This window comes from Gadus morhua, chromosome 9 (assembly GCF_902167405.1).
Source record: "Gadus morhua chromosome 9, gadMor3.0, whole genome shotgun sequence".
Lineage (NCBI taxonomy): Eukaryota > Metazoa > Chordata > Actinopteri > Gadiformes > Gadidae > Gadus > Gadus morhua.
Window position 1 is genome coordinate 5,482,442 of NC_044056.1, and position 15,945 is coordinate 5,498,386.

At 41.6% G+C, this 15,945-nt stretch overlaps 2 protein-coding genes across 2 annotated transcripts in view; both read left to right on the forward strand.

The window, feature by feature from the left end:
• The window catches only part of LOC115550588 (catalase), a 33,116-nt gene extending 17,203 nt beyond the window's left edge, over positions 1-15,913 (forward strand). Inside the window, exons 7-13 of the mRNA XM_030365757.1 lie at positions 12,530-12,721; positions 12,953-13,105; positions 13,369-13,507; positions 14,137-14,267; positions 14,430-14,537; positions 14,769-14,852; positions 14,960-15,913. Coding sequence (XP_030221617.1) covers positions 12,530-12,721; positions 12,953-13,105; positions 13,369-13,507; positions 14,137-14,267; positions 14,430-14,537; positions 14,769-14,852; positions 14,960-15,019 — 867 coding nt within the window. The 3' untranslated portion in view covers positions 15,020-15,913. The remainder of the gene's footprint in view (positions 1-12,529; positions 12,722-12,952; positions 13,106-13,368; positions 13,508-14,136; positions 14,268-14,429; positions 14,538-14,768; positions 14,853-14,959) is intronic.
• Positions 3,011-4,379, forward strand: LOC115550594 (interferon-induced transmembrane protein 1-like). The gene is made up of 3 exons (XM_030365764.1): positions 3,011-3,188; positions 3,455-3,587; positions 4,053-4,379. Exons 1-3 carry the CDS (start codon positions 3,082-3,084, stop codon positions 4,236-4,238), a joined length of 426 nt encoding a protein of 141 aa, XP_030221624.1. The 5' UTR covers positions 3,011-3,081; the 3' UTR covers positions 4,239-4,379.
• Positions 15,914-15,945: the final 32 nt, after the last annotated feature.

Sequence of the window (15,945 nt, forward strand, 5' to 3'; positions counted from 1 at the left end):
AGCTAATTTAGCCGTTAGCACACTCAGGATCTCGTAATTACGAGATAAGGATCTCGTAATTACAAAAAAAGATCTCGTAATTACGAGATACGGATCTCGTAATTATGAGATAAAGATCTCGTAATTACGAGATAAGATATCATATTTACGACATAAGGATCTCTTTTACGAGAAAAGGATCACGCCTCTCATTCATCAATAACGTTGCTGGCTAGCTGCAGGCCGGCAAAGATTACTCTATCCGACGCTATCGTATTTCATCTCCTGCTCGGGTTTAGGCATTTGGAAATATTGATGTTCCTTAAAAGTGAGGAGGGCATTAAGTAGGCTATGTCAACATTGCGCAGACATCTGAAGTCATTGGCCGGCAAAGATGACGCTATCCGACGCTATCGTATTTTATTTCCTACTCGGGTTGAGGCATTGGGAAATATTGATGTTCCTTAAAAGTGAGGAGGGCATTAATATAAGTATGTCAACATTGCGCAGACGAAGTCATTGGGACTGTTCAGGAGAAAAGCCCAGTCGGAGCTGCTACAAGTGGCTCTCTTCCTGCAGGAGCAGTTGAACCAGTACGGGATGCTTCACGGATACAAATTGATGCATCTGAAATGCATCCAAGCAGGCTTGGTAGTCACTCATACTATCAATCTTTAAAGATATTTAAACTTTGACGCGACATTCGCGTGATGAAGGGGGTCGCCGGCCCTCCGCTGCGCGTCGGGGCCGGACAACGCCCCTTAACAGTGGTAAAATGAGCACATACCACAGCCTGGCGTGATTTATTGCTTAATTATACAACGGGGGGCCTAAATCCAGCGATCTGATTGGTTCCTAACTGTTGTATAATCAGCGTATACATAACTGCTATGACGCCCAATCATTTTGTGAAAGTATCACTCCTTTCTCTCGGAGGGACGCTAAAGTGTGTTGCATAGCGACCGTCGTGCATTTTGAAGGCAGCCAGGAGAGACTACTTTGTTGTATTCTTTAATTAAACAGCTACTTTGACTTTCTTGTTTTTTTTTTTAAATGTAGTGTGTCTATGACTTTCGTTTTGCCATAATAGTAACCGTTGTATAAAAGCAATAGATCACTTCAGTCAGCGGTATGTGCTCATTATACCACTGTGAAGGTTTTTTTTAAATAATTTAACAACTGACAGGGTCTGCCTTTACTATGAACATAGTATTTTGATTACATTAATTATGTGACATACTGTCACAGCCAATATTAAAACAAAATCGAATGCGGACAGTGGGACAAAAATTATATTTCGCCACAAAAACAATATTTATTTGATTTGTATAAAAACAATTTAGCTCATTAATTGGAAAAGAGCTTGAGGTAAGACGTTTTCTGAACAATAATGCATGGTATAAACACATAATGCACTGCTGTATTCAACTTTTAAGAGCTGCAATGTGAGGGGCCAGCCACATGCCCTTTAAACCACCGGCACCACGACAACAACATTTCCACTTCTGGGTTCCACTGAACAATTAACGCGTCAATATTCGAGGGGCTTTGGCAGATGAAATGATGGAACAAGCATCCCGTACTGGTTCAACTGCTCCTGCAGGAAGAGAGCCACTTGTAGCAGCTCCGACTGGGCTTTTCTCCTGAACAGTCCCAATGACTTCAGATGTCTGCGCGCGCAATGTTGACATACTTATATTAATGCCCTCCTCACTTTTAAGGAACATCCATATTTCCCAATGCCTCAACCCGAGCAGGAAATAAAGCACGATAGCGTCGGATAGCGTCATCTTTGCCGGCCAATGACTTCAGATGTCTGCGCAATGTTGACATACTTATATTAATGCCCTCCTCACTTTAAGGAACATCAATATTACCCAATGCCTCAACCCGAGATTAAATACGATAGCGTCAGATAGCGTCATCTTTGCCGGCCTGCAGCTAGCAACGTTATTGATGAATGAGAGGCGTGATCCTTTTCTCGTAAACGAGATCCTTATGTCGTAGGCCTAAATATGATATTTTATCTCGTAATTACGAGATACTTATCTCATAATTACGAGATCCGTATCTCGTAATTACGAGATCTTTTCTCGTAATTACGAGATCCTGAGTGTGCTAACGGCTACATTAGCTGTGAAACTTTTTTTTATTTGGTGAATGCTCAGCGCCACCGTAATACGATGGGGTTAAGCTCTTGAAACCTGATCAATTCAAGAGCTTAAAGAGCTAACTTAAAGAGAGAAAAACTTTGAAGACTATTTCGTAGTCCTTTTCTACTTGTATGCCCTTATTATTGCTTTGTTTGTTTTACATTATTTTGCTCTGTGCAAGGAAAATCTGACGTTAAAGCAGTGCCTTACATTTTGAAGAGCTGATGAGGGGCTTTTTCTAGTCCAGGTGTGTTTTGTTTTGGTCTCATGCATTCCTTTGACTGCTGGCTATTGCTATAGATCACAATGAAGGAGAACTATGAGGCTCAATCACAACACTATTTTATAAGAAAGTGGGGTGAGCCAAAATAGCTGATAACAGCTTTGAAAGTATATGATGGCAAACAAACATTGTGACAATTCTCATATTCTTCTCTCTAATGGTTGGTATAACTTGTTGTACTGTGGATGGAAAGTTACAATAAACCGTCTGAAGGGAAGCAGAAGGGATGTCAGTTTTTGTAGCTTTGTGGTTTTTGATTATGTTTCTTTTGAATTATGTCTGGGTTAAAAAATAGGTCAGAATGGCAAACCAACAAGGGGATTCAATTGTACAGCCAAAGTCGCAATAACTTTTTGTAGTGTAAAACTCTTCGTCAATGTTATTTATGGTAATCAAACAAACTTATTAAACCAAAATGACACATCATTTCATGATTACTGAATCCATTACTAACATTAAACCTAACATTTCATACTTCTATGTTTCAATAATGGATATTCTTTTTTTCTGTTTATTTTATAAAATGTAGGAAAATAAAATATTGGTGCAAAACCACAACAAGAACAGTTTGAAAGCCAGGAATGACCAATCAATTGCACTTAATTATCTTGGGTTTTATGATGTGTGACGTGGACATGGGTAGGTGTTTTTCTTCTCCAAACGGACATGATAAAAGCACACTGCTTCTTGCGCTGGCCTACTTTACTTCATAAAGAGGAGATACTGTCAGCACGTCCATCAGCCCCGCAACTACAAGAAATGCAATATAACAGGTATATCATCGTTTTGAATGTATTTATTTATATATATATATATATATATATATATATATATATATATATATATATATATATATATATGTAATTGTTTATACATGTTTTTTATTTTTTACAATCATCTATTGTTGAAAGTCTGTAGATGTTTTGTGAAAATCCTATTTTGTGGGCTGTGAATTCTTTATTCATCTTTCAATTCATCAAGAATACAATAGAGATTACTTTCCAATATAAGACACTTCCATTGTTCTGTGTTGGTCCAGGGACCCAGACACTGTTGTGACTATCGTCAACCCTGTGGAGCATCCCAGTGACTATGTGGTATGGTCCATCTGCAGCTTCTTCCACGCAAACCCCTTTTGCCTCGGACTGTTGGCGCTGATCTTCTCATTCAAGGTAGGCCTTTGCTTTGTTATGCTTTAAAGATGCGGTAGATACGATTGAAGCGCTATACTTTGAGTGCAATTGGTTAGAAATATTATGCTTAAAATGTTTGCGAGCGAAATGCTCAGTGACAGGGTCTGTTCTGGTTACGCGCCTGGCTCTGTCATTTACATTTGAGCCCAGTGCTCTTCCAACTATTCGGGAAATAGGCCTACGTCTTGCTTGTCAACCTCAAACACTATCTCAATTGTGGACATAGGAAGGGAGCATGTAGGGTGTTTTTAGGGGTTGATTATTTTCAGAATCTTGAATTTTTCAGTTTTTTTCTTTGCAACACTGGAATCTTACATACAGCAACTTTATTGAAAAATCTAATGGCTGTAAATTCACATCACATTTTCGACGACATGGCCGTAGACCTCTATTTGAACATAGCATTCACTCGTTCATCTTTTTTTTCTTTTCTCTTTGTCGCAGGCAAGAGACATGAAGGTGACTGGAGACCTGCAGAGATCCAGGGAATACAGCAAGTGTGCTCTGGGCCTCAACGTGGCTGCGCTGATCATTATTATTTTGACTATCTTGAGTCTTGTAATTGTTTTGATGATAGTACCCGTTATAGCCCATTATATATGGAGTCAGTTGTTGTCAGTCCTGCCATAATTCAAACCTGAAAAAAAAAGTTTCAAAGGCTTGTAAGTCTGGGTTTGAAAACTCAACACCTTGTAAAAAAGGTTTTGCAGCACTGAAAAAAGAGATTATAACCTGAAAAAAAACTAAAACTAAAATTCAAACATCTGTAAACATGATTTTGTGTTCTATTTTATCTTCTTCATCATTTTCACCAACACATTTTCAAAGTTCAAACAATTTCACCAGCGCATTTGCAGAGTTTCAAATCTGGCACTGTTCTAACAGTGTATTTCATTGTTGCCCGGTTTTGAAACCTTGTAAATGGGATTCTGCAAACAGGTGTTCATACATTGAGAAATACGTTTTGAAAGGTTGAATATTTAGTTTTAAAAACTTGTACGTTTACGACATTGCAACGTATTTTTTCAGAACTGACTTTTCAGAGATTTGACCACACAGGCGCAAGCTTTGAGTCACGTGAATATTGGCAGTGTTCTGACGCCACTCGTTTTGAAACTCCTGACAGTCGAATCTGAAAAAAAAAAAAAACGTTCCTGGGGGCGGGACCATTTAGCTCTAAACCTATTGGTTGCTCTCGGCTGACGTACATTCCAATCACAGGGGATTATCACGCTTGCGGGTTCCGTTGGCAGGATTTGTCTTAGTTGTGCATGAACACTTCCGGCGCACTTCAACAATGGCTGAAACAAAGGCTAGATGTCACTGCTCTGTTCCACTTTGTACATCTAACAAACAACACCAACCCTACTTAAGTTTTCATGGATTCCAGACTGAATTGAGTCTATCGAAGAAGTGGATTCAAGCGGTTCGCCGGGATGAAGGGCCAAATTTTGAAATAAAACAAGGTAGCACGTTTGTTTGTAGCCGGCACTTTAGTGAATCAGACTACACTAACGCTACAGCTAGCAACCAACCGGGGTCACACCAAGCGACTGAAAATCGGGTCTGTACCCTCCCGTTTCCAGTGGAAAAACTGGGGACTGCCAAGAAGGGGGTCTGTTTATAAAAGAGCATCAACTCGCTTAGGCCATGACGTTCACCCAGCCCTTCCTCTGGAGCAACCGCTGCCCTGTGAATAAGAGCCGATGGAGGAGATCTCAGCTTCGGTGGTGATGACAGAACATGATTTCGGTTCTGCTCCTAAACCAGGTTTGTCAGTGTTTGTTAGTGTTCTGAAATATTGGCCTACTATTACCCCATACTGTTCTTAAACCACCTACCTGACAGGATGTGCTACCTATGGTTTAATCACAGAACTTTTCAGAACTCGGGCACAAAATGTTTAGTCTTATTGATGTCCCAGCATTTGACCAAACCACAATGTGAAAAGCTTCATCACAAGTACAAATGTTGCATTTTATATCTTACTTAATTAATTGTAAAGGTGAATATTGAGCTATAAAAAGCAAAATGTAAAAGCAATATTGAGCTACAAAAAGCAATTTCTTTAGAGGTCCAAACTGCTTCCAATATGCAAGTCACAGCCAAAATCTGGGTTAGATGTTTTAATTTTTTTCCTCATCTCATATCGGTGCACTGGATGCTGCTGCTGTACACATACAGCAATTGGAAGAAACAGTCAAGGAGCTGATGAGAGCTGTCACAGCTGAAAGTGGTTCAAGTGCCTTTTCACAGATTTTGTGTCTCAGACGAGGACATCCTTTTTTACACCAGATTCACGTCAAGAGATGTTTTTTGTGACTTCTGGGAGGTTATTCAACCATCTGCCTCCATGTTGGTTTATTGGTCGAAAGCTCAGAAAAAGAAACAAACATTTGAACCCATTTCTCCCAGTCCAACGTGTAGACTGCAACTGGTTACAGTTTATTCTCTTCTGCTGCCGGGTTGCTGCAGGCCTGCAAGAGAAGGTGCTGGCTGACATGTTTCAGGTCAGTGTGTCCACTGTCTCCCATGTTGTTATACCGTGGGCCAACTACCGTTACCTGCTCCTTGGCTCCCTCACCTGCTCCTTGGCTCCCTCACCTGCTCCTTGGCTCCCTCCCCATCTGGATGAGTAAACAGCAAGTCAAGAACACCATGCCAAGCTAATTTGTGCAGTACAGTCCAGATGTTCGGGTAATCATCGACTGCACCGAGGTGCAGTCGATGATTACCCGAACATCATCTTACAAGAACACAACAACCTTTAAGGCCTTGATTGGGATTGCCCCTTGTAGTGCTGTGACTTTTGTGTCAAGTCTCTTCACCGGCTCCATCTCCGACCCAGAGCTGACTGAACGAAGTGGACTGCTGGATTTACTGGAGCCAGGAGATAGCTGCATGGCAGACAAGGGTTTCACCATCGAGAAGCCACTAGCTGATCGTGGGGCAACGCTGATAATACCACCCTTCAAGATGACAGGTAGGCATGAAAGGAATGGACATTTCAAATTAAAACTTTGACCCAAATGTGACCATTAAGATATGTAGACAAATGTTTAAGACGGACTGAAGCACTCACAATAATATTACTAATTAATTTATCTCTAACCACTGCGCAGTTCACTGAAGAGGATGCTCTGAAAACACAAGCAATCGCTCGACTTCGAATCCTCGTAGAAAGAGCAATAGGCAGTCAAGGAATACCGCATCTGGGAACGCACTGTACTTTCACCTTGTCTGCGACAGTCAATCAGCTGTGGACCGTCTGCTGTGTGATGACCAACTTCCAGGGACCACTTGATTTAAAAGGCTACATCCCTGTTGAATAGTGTTTCTACTCAAACATGTACCTATAAATATTAAATATAATATATAAATATTAAAACAAGAGGCACTGAACATTTGGAGAGTTCCCTTCATTTTTTCCGGAGCTGTAATTTTGTACACTGAAAACATTGTATACATTGAATGACATGTATGTAATGAATGAGAAGTCTTTCATCTATAATCAATTTTAAAGTCCAGTCAGTCCATCCTGAAAGTATTCAAAATAATGTTAATATATAATGTAGTAAATGATGTACTCAGAAAAAGGGAATGAATTAAATCCTTTTTTTTTCTTTCAGTTCCTTTATTCATTCAGTTCATTTCACATTCATTTCGCTTTCTGCTGAAGATACACATTCATATATGTACCAAAGAAGTACAAGTCTGCCTTATTTTTCATCTCTTATCATTTCATCCCTCCAGACTGAGCTGACGCCAAACTGACGTTAGCATAAGCCAACCTACCTAGCGTAAGCTAGCTAACAGACACTCACATTCGTAGTCGATATATTTCTCGAAAAATAAACAATCCCTTGTCCAGTTTGGAGCGGGCTGTTATGGAGTGTTGTTCGGTAAGTCTGTGAACTTCAGAAAACGTGACTTTGGGTACATTTACCAGGGATGTCGTGAAAGTGAACTGCCGGTGTAAGTACCATATTGGCTCGGCTACCAGATCGGCTCGGGGTCCGTCGTCTGCTGATTACGTTACACAATATCATTGGCTGTACGCTTGAATGTTGTACATTGTGATTGGCTGTACGTCGGACAGTTGTGATTGGCTGTTTTGTGCTGTAGCTCTGGCTGTAGTCATAGCAACCACGAGGCAACAGCGAGCACATGTGTGAGCGCGAGTAGGTCTATGTCTAGTTTCGTTTTTCCAGCCTAACGTGATTCAAAGTAGCCAAATCAGACTGGAAATGTGCCCAATCTGGCAACACAGACGGCTTATTTTAACAGCCAAGATGATTCCGAGGGATGTTTTGTTTTTAGAAGAAAACTATCCATACAGATAGGTTGGGAATGGTCTAGGTTCAAAATTAAAGATCATTACAGGCTCTTTAATTTAAGCCATAAAAGACCTTATTGCTGTAGATAGCGTATTGTGTGACGTAATCAGCAGACGACGGACCCCGAGCCGATCTGGTAGCCGAGCCAATATGGTACTTACACCGGTCCTCCATCATCAGTTCGCCAGAGTGATGAGTGATTCACCGGATGTCACAGTGCACAATGAACACCGAATGCGGAAGTACTACGTATCAGCGTGATAATCCCCCATTTTAACGGCGTCAATTTTTTTATCGCGCGATTAACGCAAATCTTTTCTTAAAAAAAAAAAATAATATTAGTTTTTTTTCTTTGGCTCAAAACAAAGAAGCAGTAGCCTAACTGCTATGTTCAAATGACATTTGTTCAAAGCAGTCTAAACGACTGCTTAGATTTTGATTGCACTATAGGCTCTTTTTTTGTATCTTCCTGTTTTGATCAGTATATGCCAATGTTGTTATCAATAAAAAATCATTTGCACAAGGCAAGCCGATGCACTTCACCATGTTGATAAGAGAATTAAAACGAGAAGAATTAATGGGACAAAGAAATCAAGGGATATTTAGCATAGAAAACTAATTTGCGATTAATCGCGATTAATGTGAGTTAACTATGACATTAATGCGATTAATCACGATTAAATATTTTAATCGCTTGACAGCTCTATACCAACTACATGTCTGGTATCATCACCGATATTCACCACTAGTTAATGGTTATATAATATTTATTAACTTTGCTATTTGTAAACAAAATAACCTATTTTCCTATGTAGTTTTGTACATATGCTAAACAACCCTTCGGATGTTCAGAAATGTTGATGAATTTATTTAAAGATATCTGTACTGGTATCAGCTGGAACATTTCCTATCTGAAATCTTCCAGGAAATGGTCTTGTCGGTTCCCTAACACGGACCCTTTTGTTCATGTAAACCCCAGCCGGGGAGTCTGGCTCTGCCGACACGGTGCGTGATCCCAGGGGGTTTGCGGTGAAGTTCTACGCCGAGGAGGGCAACTGGGACCTGACGGGAAACAACACCCCGATCTTCTTCATAAGAGACGCCCTCTTGGTTAGTCCTGTAGCGCATTACCTTTGTTTATGCTGCAGGTGGCGCCAAAGACGATGTTATCCAACGACCACACGTCCTCTAATTTGGAAAAAACTACATCCAATGTACCGATGGACCTGGAATACAAACTAAAACAAACACCACTGACAAAAGCATGGATCAGGGATTACTCCCTTTAGGTCTTTGTGCTGAACTGCAGCTCTCTGATGTAACGCTCTGTCTTTCTCTGTAGTTCCCGTCGTTTATCCACTCCCAGAAGCGTAACCCGCAGACCCACATGAAAGACCCCGACATGGTGTGGGACTTCTGGAGCCTCCGGCCTGAGGCTCTGCATCAGGTGAGGCCCTGAGGTGGATCCACATCTCCGTCCCCTGAGCTCTGCTTCTCCCCACCACAACGATGGTTGCGTAAACATCACAAGTGCCTGTGTCCTTCAACTTGCTCAGGCTTGGATACCATTCACTATTGTTGTACCAGGGGTTCTCAAAGTTTTGACAGCTGAGGGCCAATTTAGGAACCCAAAATTTGACTGAGGGCCGCCAAAGGAAAAAATAATTGGCGGGAAACGCCGTCAGCATCCCAGTGGTGAAAAAAAACTGGGAGTCCTCACTCTGGGAGTGAGGTCAAGTGAGACTTAATCATGAAACTGAGGTTCATCCTTTCAAAGTAATGTACAGTCGGATTAAAACTAACAAATGTTACAGGATTTAATTGAAAGCGAGAGTCGACTTTTCTCTTTATATATATTTTTTTTTGTTTAAATTAATGTTGATATAATAATAAAAAAATAAAAAAGGGATAGGCTTTTTTTATTTTACTTACATCTATGTCAATGCGGGCCTCCAGGAATGTTTATGCGGGCCGCCATTGGCCCGCGGGCCGCACTTTGAGAACCGATGATTTAGCTGATGTTTTATCTCGCAGTGACTTACTTTGGATGTTAAGGGAGAAATCAATTAGTGAGTATTGTTTTTTTTTTTGCATCTGCAATGCTAAAAACACAATCACATTTATAATAATGTTGGACACAAATGGCCCTTTAGAACCTAAACCCCAACTTAAACCCACCAAAACTATAAAATAGCACAAGAAATTGGGCGTGTTTTGGACGATCATGTGAAGGCTCAGAAAGTATTTGCATACAAACTAATATTTTCAGGTCCCCCATAGGCCTATTTCTTTTTATTTATTTTATTGATGCTAAATTGCTAAGTGGTTCCCTGCATGCAAACTCTTTCTCATTGGCTGTTCTTCCGAAGGTGTCCTTCCTGTTCAGCGACCGTGGCCTTCCGGACGGCCACCGCCACATGAACGGCTACGGCTCGCACACCTTCAAGCTGCTCAACGCCGAGGGCCATCCCGTCTATTGCAAGTTCCACTTCAAGGTCAGAGTCGTAGCGCTGTTGTCGGTGCTCTTTAAAGCTGCTGAAGCTAACATTTTTGCGACTTTTAAAGAAGATGACAGCACCCAGAGTTTGGTGCCAACAGCCAATGAAAACTCTTTTCGTGTCAGATGATCATCACACATTCTGACATGATATATCCATAATAAATCAAGCTATAGTTTTTACACTGATGGCACAAGGTGGCACCAAAGAGCTTAATTCATTTATTTTCCTTGAATCAAATGGAGAACGGGCTCACCAAAGGCTCATTGGATCAAGAATAGCATTGGATTTTGAATAGAGTGTGACATGATCTATGGATCATTACCTTCACTTGCCAAACTTTTCCCTCAAGCTTATCAATAATCAGGTACACATACACACTGATGGCTCTTTCTTTTCTCCGGGACAATCATTATGATATAAAGAAGCCTGCCAGCGTCGTTAAAGAAATCCACAAAACACTTCTGAATTTTTCAATTGAGGGAAAAGTTATACGAAATTAGATGCAAAGGTTGTTGCAATGACACTTACCACTTGATTTGATCTAGCGAGAAAACTAGCAAGTAATTTTTTTGGAAGCAAACTATTTGATCGTGTTAGATGAGTCCGATTTTACCACTTGCCACTTGATTTGATCTACCGAGAAAACTAGCAAGCAATTTTTCCGGAAGCGAACTATTTGATCGTGTTGGATGATTCCGATTTTCTGGGGGATTGCTTCATGTTACTGTCAAGTTGCGTTTGGCTTGTGGCATGCAACCTGCAACTAGCTGCGGCAAAGTTTAACTTTAAATCCTGAATCCTCTCTCATCCCACCTCTGCGGCTCTGGCAACCTCAACACACACACAAACGAGTCGATACTTGCTACGGTATCCATTTGCTCATACTTTCCTTCCCCCCGCTGCCATTTCACCGGGGTAAAAGAAAACAACGTAAAAGATGAGCTGTTGTTCAGGCTTTTGTTTAGGGCTGCTGGGTACTTTGTAATATTGCTATTGTGTAGAAGCATTAACCAAATGATGGCTCTGTAAAGAGGAATGCTGATCCCTGACCCGCTTTACTCTGATAGAAACATGTGACTCGTACCGGTGACCACATCTTTTGTTCCCCGCATCACATCGCTGTAGCCTATTTCACAGCATGAATACCTGTTGAATATCCACCATCTTCAAACTAAATAATTTGCTATTGAGTTGTTGGATTATTTGTAGAGACCACCACAGGAGAGCTATGCTGCTATAAATGTCACTTTTCATTGTAAAAAAGGGGGAAGATCCCCACCTACCAATGCCAGACTTTAGAACGATCCTATTTCAGTCTCCAAAACTATGCAAATGACTTTCTTTGGATTCCTTAATTATTCATCCTCCTACTTTAATAAAAATGAATTCATAAGATGTTGGAAAAACGTTGAATGGATAGAGCAACGTCTGTATTTTGAACCGTGTTGAATCATACCGTCTGTATTTCAAAATACCCTGCCGCCCAAGCTTACTCAAGACCAACCTGCCACACGCTGGCCTCACCAATTGACTTACTGCATTTAATATTGATTCACTTAATTTATTTTGTACTAACCTTTTACTCAGTGTGCATACATGTAAAGCGTCCTTGAATCTGAGAAAATTGATATTGTTATAATTTTTTAGCTGGAAAGACATTTGAAATGACGATACGCTAAGCGTATTGTCATTTCTTGAAACATCTTGAAACTCGCACAGAGAAGGTTTCGCAAGAGGCTTGCGAATCCTTTTCTGTGGGCGTTTCAATATGTAGTCACCTTATAGTTTTCGGTCTAGCTTTTGCATTTTGAACCACAGGGGCTTTAGGGGAAAGATGTGGTCAGGATAGCAAAGCAATCACTGAATTAAAAAAAGAGAAAGATCTTAAAATTAACTTTATTCATCCCAGGTGGGTGTCAAAGCAGAAGTAGAGGATGGCTATAAAGTACACATTTAAAATGAGGTCTGCAATTTTTTTTTAAATAAAAAAAACATTTCGGCAGAAAACGATAACGGTGGTATGGTTAACTGTATGTGCAACAGGATGGGCTGCGTGTCTAAAGTCTCCTCACTGTCCATCCAGACGGACCAGGGAATCAAGAACTTGACCGTGGAAGAGGCCGACCGGCTGGCCGCCTCCAACCCCGACTACGCCATCGGAGACCTCTTCAACGCCATCGCCAACGGAAACTTCCCTTCCTGGAGCTTCTTCATCCAGGTCATGACCTTTGAGCAGGCCGAGAAGTTCAGGTTCAACCCCTTCGATCTGACCAAGGTAAAAGGTTGTTTCTATATTCAGGAATGTTTTTAACTGATCGTCACCAAACATCATCCGTCATCAAGGACGACGTTAAAGTAGGGTTTCCCAACGTGTGTGTGTGTGTGTGTGTGTGTGTGTGTGTGTGTGTGTGTCCATTTCAAAAAAATAAAAGGGTTGGGGAACCCCTTTGTTGAAGAAGAAGAAGAGGAGGAGGAGGTCACTTCCCAATCTGTCTGCCTCCCACAGGTGTGGTCCCATAAAGAATACCCACTGATCCCGGTGGGCAAACTGGTGCTGAACAGGAACCCCACCAACTACTTTGCCGAGGTGGAGCAGCTGGCCTTTGACCCCAGCAACATGCCCCCAGGGGTGGAGCCCAGCCCGGACAAGATGCTGCAGGTAAACCACCCGGATGTCTCACACACGCATGCGTCACGCACAACGTTGGCAGGGGGGGGGGGGTTTGACTCCCCGCCGAAAGCCACTGGGTTCAATCCCCAATGTCCACAGCCTAACCTCCAAGTGTCCCACCTTAGTGTCCAGCCGTAACCTGTGTTCCACAGGGGGGTCCGGATTAAAGGCATCTGGGAGATGACTGAGTAGAAATGGTCATTTATTGTGCCAACGCGTGACATGACCTGTCCCCCGGCCTGTGTCCCTAGGGCCGCCTGTTCTCGTACCCGGACACCCACCGGCACCGCCTGGGGGCCAACTACCTTCAGATCCCCGTCAACTGTCCCTACAAGACCCGCGTGTCCAACTACCAAAGGGACGGCCCCATGTGCATGTCCGATAACCAGGGTGGGACTGCGTATTATTATTATTATTATTATTATTATTATTATTATTATTATTATGCCTTGTCTATTTTAGCGTCGGTGGTGAAGGGGCCAATGAAAATGAAATGATGAATACTTGTGTTTAATAAATGCTAAATTGTTGAGCAGGTCTACTACACAGTAGACCTGTACCCGAATGCCCATTGGATATTTAAAGGGCTCCATTTGGCTCACAGGGCTATTATACTTTCTTAAAGGGGCCCTCCAACGATTTAATATATTGAGACTCCCTTTGGGGTAATGGGAAAGAGTTGTGTGACAAGATGCCACCAGTGACATGTTTGGCATCTCTTTGCTACATGGTTGGCCTAATGAACCCTGTTGCCTCGTTAATTTGGTGTAGCAAGCAGTGCCCTACATCCACAGTGGTCTTGTGTTTTTTTGTGTTTGTCGCCAAAAACAGCTTGCAGTCAAAACCCTCAATGAAGACATGGCAAAGTGATGTAAACGTGTCATTGGTGGCACGGAGAATAAACAGCATCTATTTACAGATGATAATGGAGGGTTGCCCCAAATTGTTTAAAAACTGTAGATTGAACACATAACAAATATTTGGAGTGCCCTTTTTAATCGGACCGATGTGTTTTCAAGGCGGAGCTCCAAACTACTTCCCCAACAGCTTCAGTGCCCCTGACTGCCAGCCTTGCTTCCTGGAGTCAAAGTTCAAGGTGTCCCCAGACGTAACGCGCTACGAAAGCTGCAACGATGACAATTACACGCAGGTGTGTGTGTGTGTGTGTGTGTGTGTGTGTGTGTGTGTGTGTGTGTGTGTGTGTGTGTGTGTGTGATACACCCTGTGTGTGTGTGATATTCATCGTGTGTGTGGTTGTGCGATACCTGTGTGTGCGTGAGGTACCTAAGTGCTGTGTGCTTGGGTGTGGCAGGCGGGGACCTTCTACAGCGAGGTTCTGAGTGAGGAGGAGCGACGGAGACTTTGTCAGAACCTGGCCGGAGCCCTCAAGGGAGCCCAGGTCTTCATCCAGGAACGCATGGTGGGGCCACACATACTTTAGTCCCACTTCACCTTCCTGTTTCAGGACAGATTTCAACCCCAAGGTTCACCTTGCAGTCCCATTTCTTGCAATGCTAAAACGATCAATCAATGGGGTGCATCTCCATCAGTCCATTGAGGTAGTTTAACAAATATTTTAGTGCCATGCCTACCCACATGGAACAATTGATCAAGAACACTAGTGAGTTGGGTCCCATCTTCCCCTGAACAGGTACAGCACCTGATGGCTATCCATCCCGACTACGGAAAGCAGGTCCAGAGCCTGCTCACCAAGCACAATGCCGAGGCTCAGAAGGTAGGCAGTATTTTTATTAATTAATTTTTATATATATATACTGCATATATCTATGTATTTTTTTTCTTTTGTCCATGACATTTTGTTCCTTGGTCTTGTTCTTCCAGAACTCCAATGTGCACGTCTACACCCGTCCTACAGCCATTAATGCCTCCGCAAAAATGTGAGGTCATATATCTTGACCAGGTAGCACGCCCAAGATGGCTTCCGCAGTAACTGATTTCCACCAGTTTAAAGAAATATATCTTGTACTAATAATAATGTAACCAATCTGGCCTTAATAACAATTCTGTTCTAGCGTTTCAATGAAAAGGAATAGCTTCTTAACAGATATTCCAAATCGAAAAACAATGATTATATGAAGACTTTCTGCATTTAGTGCAGTCAAACTATATCCAATCCCTGGGAAGGTAACCCAGTCTTCATGTATTACTACAGAGATATCAGTCTAAAGTTATATATTTTAAATGTCTAAACACAATTGTATCACTTACCCAAATACTATGTATAATACATTTGCTACTATGTATTTCAATTGCTTGGTTTATACACTGGATGCATTGTTAAACCTGTACTAAAATGAATTGATTAGTATATATGATGGGGTTAAGCTCTTGAAACCTGATCAATACTGTCAAAGAAAAAAATTGAAGAATATTTTGTAATAATTTACTACTTGTATGCCCTTATTATTGCCTGTTTGTTTTACATTATTTTGCTCTGTGCAAGGAAAATCTGACATTAAAGCAGTGCCTTTTACTATAGCTCTACATTTTGGAGATCTGATGAGGGGCTTATGCTAGTCCGGGTGAATTTTGTTTTGGTCTCATGCATTCCTTTGACTGCTGGCTATTGCTATAGACCACAATGAAGGAGAACTATGAGGCTCAATCACAACACTATTTTATAAGAAAGTGGGGTGAGCCAAAATAGCTGATAACTGCTTTGAAAATATATGATTGCAAAGAAACATAATTGAGACAATTCTCATGTTCTTCTCTCTAATGGTTGGTATAACTTGTACTGTGGATGGAAAGTTACAATAAACCGTTTGAAGGGAAGTAGAAGGGACGTCAGTTTTTGTAGCTTTGTG

What these genes read in the sequence shown, in the direction of transcription:
- LOC115550594 (XM_030365764.1), top strand. Translation starts at nt 3,082, where the DNA reads ATGATAAAAGCACACTGCTTCTTGCGCTGGCCTACTTTACTTCATAAA. An exon ending in CAAGAAATGCAATATAACAG is followed by an intron (nt 3,189 to 3,454) that starts GTATATCATCGT and finishes GTGTTGGTCCAG; the next exon opens with GGACCCAGACACTGTTGTGA. An exon ending in CGCTGATCTTCTCATTCAAG is followed by an intron (nt 3,588 to 4,052) that starts GTAGGCCTTTGC and finishes TCTTTGTCGCAG; the next exon opens with GCAAGAGACATGAAGGTGAC.